Source organism: Bos mutus, chromosome X, assembly GCF_027580195.1.
Source record: "Bos mutus isolate GX-2022 chromosome X, NWIPB_WYAK_1.1, whole genome shotgun sequence".
Taxonomy (NCBI): Eukaryota; Metazoa; Chordata; class Mammalia; order Artiodactyla; family Bovidae; genus Bos; species Bos mutus.
The window spans coordinates 113,205,559-113,219,226 of record NC_091646.1 but is presented as its reverse complement, the minus strand read 5'-3'; the positions used below and the strand labels follow the sequence as shown (position 1 = coordinate 113,219,226).

The window sequence follows — 13,668 nt, the reverse complement described above, 5'->3', positions numbered from 1 at the left end:
AGGAGACTGACTTAGTTACTTACTTTCTCTGACACATACAGTGTTTTAAGAAGAGCTAAGGACTCACTTAGTTTCTCTGACACACATTGTAGGGTAAGGGAGTTAGAGAAGGCGAGGTTCAGAAAAATAATGAGACCAGCACTTACAGCAACAGATCACCTTTAATGAGGCGAGAAGGGGCAGCAGTCAGATTAGTGAGCAGCTACACTAACCCAAGAAAAGAGTAAGTAGATTTCCACATATATGCCTATATATACTGTCTTAAGGGGCCCTGTTCTTCTTCTCCAAGGTCTTTTGGAGTAGTTATCTCTTAAACGGCTGGGGCAAGGAATTCTGGAGATCGACCAGAGGCTGGACCGGCTGGGAGCTGGGCGTTAACTTCGGGTGACAGAGTTCTTTGTTTTGCATAGAATGGTGGGGAGGACCCAGAGGGGAGTTTTAAATCCTGGCTATTTTGAGCCATGTAACTTTCCTTCACATATTGTGTGCTAAAGGAGAGCTAAAGAGACTTATGTACTCTGAAACATAGTGTTCTAAGGAGAGCTAAGGAGGATAAAGGAGACTTAGTTACCTAGTTACTCTGACACATACAGTGCGGTAAGGAGAGCTAAGACTTACTTAGTTACTTACTTATTCTGACAGGTATAGTGTTCTAAGGAGAGCTAAGGAGAATTACCTATTTACATATTTAATTACTCTGACACATACAGTGTTCTAAGGAGAGCTAAGGCAGCTAAGGACTCTGACCTACTTACTTACTTTGACACATACAGTGTTGTAAAGCAAGCTAAGGAGAGTTACTTACTCTGACACATAGTATTCTAAGGAGAGCTAAGGAGACTTAGTTACTTACTGTGACACATATATTGTTCTAAAAAGAGGTAATGAATCAGTGCTAAGAAAGCTTAGAAGACTTACTTGGTTACTTAATATCTCTGACACATACAGTGTTCTAAAGAGAGCTAAGGAGAGTTTCCATAATCAAGTGTTCTGGTTGCCTCTCTGCAGTAGCACAAGCTGATTTCAAATACTTTTTCTTTCTCCTCCAATTTAATTCAATTGAACCCCAATTTACTAATAGTACTTTATTTTCTTAACAGTGCTTTATTTATTCAAGAGTCTGTCCCAGTTGACATGCCTGCCAACAGTATTTTGTGTAGATGTTTTGTTGATGGCTATTCTTACCCCTTTGAGGTGGTATCTCATTGTGGTTTTGATGTGCATTTCTTTTTTTTTTTTTTTTTTTGATTTCTTTTTTCCTGTGATGTTGCACAGGTTTCAGAAGCAGACATAAAAGGTAAAATCATAACCGGGAGCGGCCAGCTTCCAAACCAAAACCAAGATCTAGAAACACCTGCACACACTGCAGGCAACCCATATACCCTGCTATATTTGATTTAATAGCCTATATACAAATGAAGTCCAATCAGATCTTTAGCATTTTTGAACATTTTAACACATCAAACTGCACTACTGTGGAAAACTTCTTTGTAGTGGAAAGAGTTTAGAAATATAGGATAGCATTCAACTCACTTTATTGTACCTGTTGGAATGGAAGATTGGTAGTGTTACAAAAATTTGGAAACGTCACACTTTTCCTACCATAGAGTAGCCCAAATTGCAGTGATTTTGAGAGTGACATAGATCGTAAACTGTATCATAGTCTCTTAGCGAAACTGCTTCTTGATGCAGACAGTACTACCTCACATGTGTCTATGGCTTCATAATGTAAGTTATTTCCTCATATATGATTCCTCATATATTGTGGTATTGTATTTACCACAATGATCCTACTCAGGCAATATTCACTTCATTTTACAACATACAGAAACTTAGAAACAGAGATACTCCTTGACTTTCTCAAAATCATCCCATGAGAAGAGCTTGTACTCCATACCACACTTCATGGTACCTGCTTGAGAGTGACTAGCATGGTCTCACTGCTGCTGCTGCTGCTGCTGCTGCTAAGTCGCTTCAGTCGTGTCCGACTCTGTGCGATCCCATGGACTGCAGCCCACCAGGCTCCCCCGTCCTTGGGATTCTCCAGGCAAGAACACTGGAGTGGGTTGCCATTTCCTTCTCTGATGGTCTCACTAGGTCTAGTCAAAACTGGAAAAAAATCTTTAAGCGGAGAATATGTTAGCAGTAATGTCAAAACCTAAGGACCTCACAATATAGCAACTGATTTTTGACCAGGTGCTAAGGTACTGCAATGGAGGAAAGAATTTTCTTTTGTGCTTTAGCAACTGGATATCCATAAATAAAAGGATAAAGTTGGACCCCTCTTTCTCACCATACATAAAACTTATTTTAAAACGGCTCACAGCTATATGTGTAAGAGATAAAGCTCGCAGAGGAAAACAGAGGCATACATCTTCACAACCTTGGATTAGGCTTCTTAGCTGTGATACCAAAACACAAGTGACAATAGAACAGTGGATCACTTAGACGTCATCAAAATTAAAAACGTTTGTGCTTCTACCGTTACCATCAAGAAAATGAAAAGCAGCCTGCAGAATGGGAGAAAACATTTGCTAAGCACATAGCTAATAAGGGACTGAGTACCCAAAATATATAAAGAAATCATAGAATTTAACTATATAAGGTAAATGGCCCAATTACAAAAGGCACAAAAGATGTGAACAGTCATCTCTGAATTAGGTACACAAATGTTCCATAAGCACATGAAAAGATGCTCAACATCTTTAGCCATCAGGGAGTGCAACTCAAAACCACAATAAGATGCTACTCCACACCCACTATGATGAATAAAACAGAAAAGACAGACAGTGTCAAGTGTTGACAAGGATGTTGAGAAACTGGAAGCCTCACATACTTGTTCTTGGAATCTAAAATGATGCGGCCCCTTTGGAAACCAGTTTGGCAGTTCTTCAAAAAGTTAAACACAGAGTTGACGTGTGACCCAGCAATTCTTCTATACTCAAGAAGAATGAATACATATGTGCACACAGAAATTTATACATGAATGTTCACAGTGATACTGTTTCTAAGTAACCAAAAAATAGAAGCAACCCAAATGTCCATCTACTAGAGGACAGATAAACAAAATGTGGTGTATTACTTCTGTAATAATATTTGGCATAAAAAGGAATGAAGTACTGACACATGGTATGACACGGAGCAATCTTGAAAACATTATGCTAAGTGAAATCAGCCAGACCAAAAAGGATCATATATTGTTTGATTCCATTTATATGAAATGCAGAGAACAGGCAAATGCATAAAGAGACAGATCATAGACTAGTGGTCACCTATGCCCTCAAATAGGGTAGGTATTCAGAAGATGGAGTTACTGCAAATGGGTATGGAATTCTTTAGGGGGTGTGGAAAATTTTCTAAAATTAGATTGTGATGATGATTCTGAAACTCTGAGTACACTCAAACCCACAAACTGTACACTTTAAATGGGTGAATTTTATGATAACAAAGAATATTTCAATAAGGCCATAAGGAAAATCAATACCTTCCCCCTAAAAAGAATCATGATGACATACTTCTGTGTCTACACAGTCTTGGGAAACCAACACGTTCAATCCCCACATATTACCTACTTGCAGTATACCAGGATACCTGATTACATGTTACCTTGCCTCTTGTTGGAAGGTCATTTTCACTATCTATTCATTGAACAAATAGTTTTTGAATGTCTATTCCATGTTAAATATGGCTCCAGGTGCCTGGAATAGATGCCTCAAGTCATACAACACCCAAAGATCCCTACAAGAAGCTTGCCTCTGGTCAGATTTACCTTGATTGTATGTCCATGTTCAAATACAGCTTAGCTCTTAGGGGTCATGCCAGGAGATATTTTTCAAGTGTAAGGTGCTATTTTCCACAAATTTCACTTTCTGCATCATAATGGGTCTATGGTTTCAATAGACTGCCATCTTTTTCACAGCTCGGTTGTTGTCGGTTATTAAATTCAGTATGAAGTCAAAAGGAATGACAAGAACTCCTGACCCCACTTCCAGTTTATCTCACTCATAGAGATTGAAACTACTCTAGTTAAATAAAGTATGCCCAATCAAAAGGGCTACATGTCTGGGCCCTGTCTCCTCCCTGACCCTGAGTTATACTGGAATCATCAATTGTCTATTGGCATTCTTTATAACAGCATAGCCACTTCTCCGGTGCTGTGTTAAAATCATAAAACTCAGGCCTGTCCTATCTCCATCTCCCACAGCTGTGGTTTTTGGGTCTCTATGAGTAACATTTCAGAATCATCATGAGGTGGAAGACACAGCATGTGCACAGTATTTCCCAAGCCCAGTTGCCAAGAATGAGCTAATGTTAACCCTTTCTTGCATACAGTGAGCCTTACAAACTTCAAATGCAAGCCATTTGACAATGATCGACCTTGCCAGCAGAATGGCAGGCTTTCATGGTAGATCCCCAGATTTCCAGAGATAACATTTAAAATTATGTCATAAGATTTATAAAATATTCAACCATCCTTTTCCTTTTTGATGTTTTCATAGTGACTAAACACAAAGTTTGCATCTGTATATAAAAGACAAGTTAAATAAATGTGATGCCACCTTGCTAGCTTGCTTTTGGAAAATGTGTCCAAAAGATATTGATCATTATCTATCCTCCATAAAAGAACAGTGTTACTTTAACTTTTGTTTAGTAGCTTCAAACTGCACTTCCCTTCAAAATATAAAAACAGGAATTGCAAATATCAATTTTCAATTAATTGGTAATAGCTACATACTTGATGTGTTAAGAACGATCCTGAGATTGGGCATGGCTTAGCAAAAAGAGATGGCTAATAAATGTTTTCCAAGGATGCAAGGTAGAGAGTAGACATGTAAGTCTTATATTTGCCATCCCTGCATAATTGGAAGAAGAGTTAACATTGAAAACATCTTTTTATCACAGATTTAGAGAACAAACTAGTGGTTACCAGTGGAGAGAGGGAAGACGTAGTAGGGGATTAAGAGGTATAAACTGTGAAAGTGTGTTACTCACTCACTTGTGTCAGACTCTTTGTGACCCTGTGGACTGTAGCCCACCAGGCTCCTCTGTCCATGGGATTCTCCAGGCAACAATACTGGAGTGGGTAGCCATTTCCTTCTCCAGGGGCTCTTCCCAACCCAGGAGGTATACACTACTATGTATAAAATAGATAAGCTACAAGGATATATTGTATAACACAGGGAATATAGCCAGTATTTAATAATAACTAGACATGGAGTATAACCTTTAAAAATTGTGACTCACTATATTGTACGCCTAACTTATATACGATTGTACAGCAACTTTTCCTCAATAAATTTTTAAATAAAATATCTTTCCAGCAATTAATAGAAATTTACTAGTCTACATCTTAAAAAGGAGCATTTAATGGAAAACAAACACTAAATTAATGCTCACCATTTTATCTATCCCATAGGTCAATGCATCACGTCAAGAAGCCAAATTGATGGAGGAATGTGATCTTCTTATTGAGATCATTCAGCAAAGACGACAAATCATTGGAACCAAGATCAAAGAAGGAAAGGTACGATTTCTAGGGCAGAAGGTTTCAAATTCTCTACCTGGAGAAAATATACTCCCATGCACGCCAATAGCTTAAATACTGAATGCCTCCTTTTTCTGTATTTTCTGTGGTTGTACTCTTTAAGTCTTTAGGATGTAGGTCAAAGCCCCTTCATGGGCCAGTTTTTGCTCCACCCTTCTTTTGTGTGATGGTCTCCTGAACACACCTGCAATGCAAAGGCTGCTCCATGACCCAACTCCAGGCACAGCCTGGAGCTCTGGTATATTAGAGCCCCAATTTTCTGTCTCTCTTCTCTGGGAGAAGGTGGGTTTCATAGAGAAGAGTTCATTTTACATTTACTGCTGTATCCCAGCACTTAACACAGCACTAAATAAATGTTTAAATAAATCAGTCTTTATCTACAGAAATTATGAAGTGCTTTCTCATGCCCCTGAGGGAATTTAGACAGGTGTCATTTCATGGTGGCAAAACTCCTATCATTGCACTGTATCATAAACCCCTTTGTGGATCTATTAATAGTATTTCCTTTCTAATGTTTATATGGCTGAAATTCCCATGGTTTTACAGTGCCCTATATTCAAAAAGCAATTCACCAGTTTAAATTATATTCTTTATGGCCATCTTATTCAAAATTTATTTCAAAATGTTGATAATTCTAGAATCACTTTATTCTATTTTTAAAGTAGTCATATTTGTATTGATAGATTTTTGATCCACTTTATCCCATTTCTCTGCCACCTTCAAGACAATTTTGTAAATATTTAAAAATAAAAAAGTTTGTTCATGATCAAATCAATTCTTTAATTTCTCTTATTAGTGCTCATAACTATAAGGAAATATGTATAATTAAATCCAATTGGCAAGAATTAAGTAGTATATAGAGATTACAAAAAAAAAAGTCTATGCTCTTTGGTTTTCTACAAAATTTGAAAGGTATTTCTCATTGTATAATGTTCTAGACTGCTTTGTCTATGTAGAATGAAAAACATTTATACATGTACATTGTGATGATGATCACAAAAGTTAAAGTCAAATCAAATAAGTCTTGAAGCTGTTCCAGTGGATTATCAAATTAATATAAAATTATTCTCTGACTTGAAGAGATAGTTTGGCATGGACATGTACAGTCTGCTATATTTAAAATGGATAACCAACAAGGACCTGCTGAAAAGCACAGGGAACTCTGCCCAATGTCATGTGGCAGCCTGGATGGGAGGGGAGTTTGGGGGAGAATGGATACATGTATATGTATGGCTGAGTCCGTCCCTTTGCTGTTCATCTGAAATTATTACAACATTGTTGATCGGCTATACTCCTGTACAAAATGAAGCTTTTTTAAAAAAATTATTCCCTGGCCAAGGATGGACTGAGATGTGTTAAACAATTACTTACCCCACATAGAAATTATACTGTCAGTCTGGAATCTGTATTGGATCTGTGTCCTCTTCCATCATCAGGCACCATGTGTATATTTCTTAATACCTGACATCTTCCAGGTTCTCAGACACATGAGAGCCTGAAAACAATTGTAATTAATTATTAATATGCATATGGAAGGCAGTTTGTTTGCCCTTACATGGTCACGTGCAGGGATCAGCTCTTAATACACATTACTTCCTTACTGCTGCTCAAACAAATTACCACACTTAGTGGCTTAACACAACACAGATTTATTATCTGACCTTCTGGAGGTCAGAAGTCTAAAACCAGTCACAACTAGGCTCCTGTCAATATTTCAGCAGTGCTGTTTCTTTCTGCGGAATTTCTGCAGAATTCATTTCTTTTCTGGCCTATAGGAGCCGCCAGCATTCCTTGGCTGATGGTTTCTTTCTGCGGAATTTCTGCGGAATTCATTTCTTTTCTGGCTTATAGGAGCCGCCAGCATTCCTTGGCTGATGGTTTCTTCATCACATCACTCTGAGCATTACTTCCCGCCTCAGATCTCTTTTCTCTGGCACAGACTCTCCTGGTTCTCTCTCATCAGGACCCTTATAATTACATTGGGATCACCCAGATAATCCAGGATAATTTTCCCCCAGCTCCAGATTCTGAATCTAGTCACATCTGCCAAGACGCCTCTGTAAAGGAACATGTACGGTCACATTTTTTTAAACTCCTGGGATTAGGATGTGGGCATCTTTGGGGGCCCTTATTCAGCCTGCAATGACTCCACCACAACCTCCTGGCCAGCAGGTCCTCCTTTCCCTTACTTACCTCCCCAGCATGAGGGTTACTCTCATAAACTAGATCAAAGTAGCGAAAGGGTGTCCCCAGTTCCAGCCATGATGATACGTGGGCTTCATGCTCTGGTGTACCCACTCTGCCCTGAATGTGTCTGTGATCCAGAACGTAGTAAAAGAGAAAAGCAAAGAGACACATAGCTGGGCCCCAAACGAGATAGGCTTCTCAGCTCACTGAAAGGGACTGAGAAAAGTTTCTTGCCAGCCTCCACCTTGGGTCAGAGCTTTTGGCAAACTTCAGGCCTGGGAGTCTGGAGCAAGTCGGTTGGGTTGGAGCCTGGCTCTGCACTTACTGTTTCTGATGCCTACACAAAATGCGAGAGCCTCAGCAATGCAGAGATAATACAAGATTCCTGCAAGATTCCTGCGTGAGGACCCCCAAGGATGAGGTGAGGGTGACTAAGACAGACAGGGTAGGCTAAGCCAGGTGAGTGAGGGAGGAAAAACTTACGAATGACTGCTGCCCTTTGAAAACTGAAACCCAAACCGCAATTCCAAAGCATATAAAGACATCTTGAATTTCTAAAACACCCCCAACAAAATCAACGAAGACATTTTCTCACCTCAGATGAAAGGAATTTGATGGGAAAATATTTAGATGTTCAAAGAGATCCATAGAGGAATAACTTCTATCTTAGAAGAGCAGAAAGTTGTGAAACCACAAAAAGGAAGATAGGAAATAAGAAAAAATAGATATAAAAGCAACAAATTAGAAGTTTTGGAGGGGAAAATATCTACACTGAAGTTGCAAAGAAAACTCAGGCAATTTTGGAAGCTGAGTTTCAGCCTCCACAGGGGGAGACTCTACACATAAGAATAGGTAACTTGATCTGTACTTCACACTAAATACAAAAATTAAATATACATGGGTCATATACTTAAATGTAAAAACTATGAAGACTCTAGAAGAGAAAACACAGGAGGAAATCTTAGTGACGTTGGGTTGGCCCAAGATTATATACAGTGGCAAAAACAAAAAAAAAATATTTACACACTAAAGAGATAATTATACATTTTATATTATCAAAAGTAACTTCTCAAGGCACTCTTAAGTGAATGTAAAGACAAACCACACATTAGGAAAAAATACTTATAAATGATTTATTTAACCAAGTACGTGTATCTGGAATATATAACAGATTTTCAAAACTCATGATTAAGGAAATAGATGACCCCTTCACCAAAACAGATAAAAGATTTGAATAGCTACTTTACCAAAGAAGGTATCAGGATGGCAAATAAACACATGAAAAGATGGTCAAAATCATTAAGTCATTAAGGAAATGCAAAGTAAAACTTCAGTGAGATACAACTACTTACCTCTTAGGATGGTTGAATTAAAAAGATGGACTATCCCAAGTGCTGGTAAGAATGTGGAGTAACTGTAACTCACACACGGTTCTAAGAATGGAAACTGTATTTTAGAAAACTGTTTGACAGTTTCTTCAGTAGTTAAATATACACGTACCCTTCCAGCCAGCCATTTTAGGTGTTTACCAAGAAAAATGAAAGCAGATGTTTATATAAAACTTGGACATGAATTTTCATGGTAATATTAAGGGTAATAGCTTTCCAGGTGGCACTAGTGGTGAAGAAGCCACCTGCCGATGTAGGAGATCCCTTGTTTAGGAAGATTACCTAGGGAAGGAAATGGCAAACCACCCCAGCATTCTTGCCTGGGAAATCCCATGGACAGAGGAGCCTGGTAGGCTACAGTCCATGGCGTTGCAAGAGTCAAACGCAGCTTAATGACTAAACAACAACAATAGCCCTTGACTGCAAATGACCCAAAGGCTATCAATAGATGAATACAGAAATGATTAGTGGCATTTCCATACAACGCTATTCAGCAAGGAAGCCCATGTGACAACATGAATCATGAGTGAAAAAAGCCAGACAGAAAATAGTGTATACTGCATGAGTATATTCATACAGAATTCCAGAAACAACTCTTTCTAATTAGCTACAGTGGCAGAAAACAAATCAGTGAATGCTTAAGTATGAGTGACAGAGGGGTGGGCAGGATAAATGACAAAGGTGCAGGAAGAGAATTGGGGGTATGATACATACATACATACATACATATATATATATATATATATTCATTACCTTGAAAATGGGGACTCTTTCATGGGTTTACACATATTTGAAAACTAATCTGATTTGTACTTGAACTATGTGCAGTTTCTTCTATATTACCTGTATCTCAGTAAAGCTGTTTTATGACAACGAACTTATAAGTGATCAATGCAAAGAAACAGAGGAAAACAACAGAATGGGAAAAACTAGAGATCTCTTCAAGAAAATTAAAGATACCAAGGGAATATTTCATGAAAATATGGGCTCGATAAAGGACAGAAAAGATATGGACCTAACAGAAGCAGAAGATATTAAGAAGAGGTGGCAAGAATACATAGAAGAACTATATAAAAAAGATCATCATGACTCAGATAAACACGATGGTGTGATCACTCACCTAGAGCCAGACATCCTGGAGTCTGAAGTCAAGTGGGCCTTAGGAAGCATCACTATGAACAAAGCTAGGGGAGGTGATGGAACTCCAGCTGAGCTATTTCAAGTCCTAAAAGATGATGCTGTAAAAGTGCTGCACTCAATATGCCAGCAAATTTGGAAAACTCAGCAGTGGTCACAGGACTGGAAAAGGTCAGTTTTCATTCTAATCCCAAAGAAAGGCAATGCCAAAGAATGTTCAAACTACCGCACAACTGCATTCACCTCACACGCTAGCAAAGTAATACTCAAAATTCTCCAAGCCAGTCTTCAACAGTATGTGAACTGAGAACTTTCAGATGTTCAAGCTGGATTTATCAATATAGTGAAAATGAGTATACTACCCAAAGCAATTTATAGATTCAACGCAATCCCTATCAAGCTACCAACAGTATTCTTCACAGAGCTAGAACAAATAATTTCACAATTTGTATGGAAATACAAAAAACCTCGAATAGCCAAAGCAATCTTGAGAAAGAAGAATGGAACTGGAGGAATCAACCTACCTGACTTCAGGCTCTACTACAAAGCCACAGTTATCAAGACAGTATGGTACTGGCACAAAGACAGAAATATAGATCAATGGAATAAAATAGAAAGCCCAGAGATAAATCCACGCACATATGGACACCTTATCTTCGACAAAGGAGGCAAGAATATACAATGGATTAAAGACAATCTCTTTAACAAGTGGTGCTGGAAATCTGGTCAACCACTTGTAAAAGAATGAAACTGGACCACTTTCTAACACCATACACAAAAATAAACTCAAAATGGATTAAAGATCTAAACGTAAGACCAGAAACTATAAAACTCCTAGAGAGAACATAGGCAAAACACTCTCTGACATACATCACAGCAGGATCCTCTATGACCCACCTCCCAGAATATTGGAAATAAAAGCAAAAATAAACAAATGGGACCTAATTAACCTTAAAAGCTTCTGCACATCAAAGGAAACTATTAGCAAGGTGAAAAGACAGCCTTCAGAATGGGAGAAAATAATAGCAAATGAAGCAACCGACAAACAACTAATCTCAAAATATACAAGCAACTCCTACAGCTCAACTCCAGAAAAATAAACGACCCAATCAAAAAATGGGCCAAAGAACTAAATAGACATTTCTCCAAAAAAAAGACATACAGATGGCTAACAAACACATGAAAAGATGCTCAACATCACTCATTATCAGAGAAATGCAAATCAAAACCACTATGAGGTACCATTTCACACCAGTCAGAATGGCTGCGATCCAAAAGTCTACAAATAATAAATGCTGGAGAGGGTGTGGAGAAAAGGGAACCCTCTTACACTGTTGGTGGGAATGCAAACTAGTACAGCCACTATGGAGAACAGTGTGAGATTCCTTAAAAACTGGAAATAGAACTGCCTTATGATCCAGCAACCCCACTGCTGGGCATACACACTGAGGAAACCAGAAGGGAAAGAGACACGTGTACCCCAATGTTCATCGTAGCACTGTTTATAATAGCCAAGACATGGAAGCAACCTAGATGTCCATCAGCAGATGAATGGATAAGAAAGCTGTGGTACATATACACAATGGAGTATTACTCAGCCATTAAAAAGAATACATTTGAATCAGTTCTAATGAGGTGGATGAAACTGGAGCCTATTATACAGAGTGAAGTAAGTCAGAAGGAAAAAACATAAATACAGTATACTAATGCACATATATGGAATTTAGAAAGATGGTAACAATAACCCGATTACGAGACAGCAAAAGAGACACTGATGTATAGAACAGTCTTATGGACTCTGTGGGAGAGGGAGAGGGTGGGAAGATTTGGGAGAATGGCAATGAAACATGTAAAATATCATGTAGGAAACGAGTTGCCAGTCCAGGTTCGATGCATGATGCTGGATGCTTGGGGCTGGTGCACTGGGACGGCCCAGAGGAATGGTATGGGGAGGAGGAGGAGGAGGGGGTTCGGGATGGGGAACACATGTATACCTGTGGTGGATTCATTTTGATATTTGGCAAAACTAATACAATTATGTAAAGTTTAAAAATAAAATAAAATTGGAAGAATAAAAAAATAAATAAAAAAAGAAAAAGAAAAGGCAGAGGAACCAGAGATCAAATTGCCAACATCCAATGGATTATAGAAAAACCAAGAGAATTCCAGAAAAGCATCTACTTCTGCTTTATTGACTATACTAAAGCCTTTGACTGTGTGGATCACAACAAACTGAAAAATTCTTACAGAGATGGGAATACCAGGTTTTTCCAGTAATCATGTATGCATGTGAAAGCTGGACCATAAAGAGGGCTGAGCACCAAAGAACAGATGCTTTTGAACTGTGGTGTTGGAGAAGACTCTTGAGAGTCCCATGGACAGCAAGGAGATCAAAGCAGTCAATCCTAAAGGAAATCAGTCCTGAATATTCATTGGAAGGACTGATGCTGAAGCTCCAGTACTTTGGCCCCCTGATACAAGAACTGACTCATTGGAAAAGACCTTGATGCTGGGAAAGATTGAGGGCAGGAGGAGAAGGGGGTGACAGAGGATGAGATGGTTGGATGGCATCACTCATGACTCGATGGACATGAGTTTGAGCAAGCTCTGGGAATTGGTGATGGACAGGGAGGCCTGGTGTGCTGCAGTCCATGGGGTTGCAAAGCGTTGGTCACAACTGAGTGACTGAACTGAACTTGTGTATTTATACCATGGAACAGTCTTCAGAAATTAAAAGCAATGAACTGGGGGTGATACATATTTACATGGACGAGTCACAGAAAGAGAAGCAAGGTTTATAATGATTCATGGAGAATAAGAAATATTATATACAGTTTGATGAACTACAAAAAATTGCATACACTATTGAGGCAAACATATATTAGCATGTTTGGGAGTCATCAGAAGTGTGTTTTCCTCTAGAGAGAGACATGAATTAGGGAGGGATGTTCAAGGGCTTCAGTGTCAATAATATTTTACTGCCTTCTGAAAAATCCTATGCTAATATGATGAAAACACTGACATTTGCTAACGCTGGTGCTATGTATGGCAACATTGGTCATATGACTTGAAAAATTGTACTTTTGAGGTATATCCCTTCTTAAAAATGCATGTTTGCCCAGGGATGTGATCTCAGAAGAAAGATGAAGGCCCAGTTAAGCTCTCCATTGAGTTACTACCTTGGCACATGACCAAGGACTAGTTCATCCCTAACCTGGGAATTCACAGTGACTAAGTCCCTGGCCAGGGAATTGGGTGTCAGAGAGACATTTCGAAGAAAAGATGAGCATGCATGCCAACTCCCTGCCCAGCATCTCCAAGTATGGGCTTGGGGCCCAGTGAGGGTGTCCAGGGTGGGAAGTCTGAAGAAATGCAATCCAGAGAAGCACTCGGACCAGCACTCAGAAGTGA

At 38.9% G+C, this 13,668-nt stretch overlaps 1 protein-coding gene across 4 annotated transcripts in view; it reads left to right on the top strand.

Annotated features, from left to right (window-relative positions):
• MID1 (midline 1) overlaps positions 1 to 13,668 on the top strand; it is a 401,570-nt gene that overhangs the window by 343,456 nt on the left and 44,446 nt on the right. For all 4 annotated transcript variants that reach the window (XM_070365608.1, XM_070365609.1, XM_070365606.1 and 1 more), the window contains exon 4: positions 5,417 to 5,524. In XM_070365608.1, the coding sequence (XP_070221709.1) occupies positions 5,417 to 5,524 (108 nt within the window). The remainder of the gene's footprint in view (positions 1 to 5,416; positions 5,525 to 13,668) is intronic.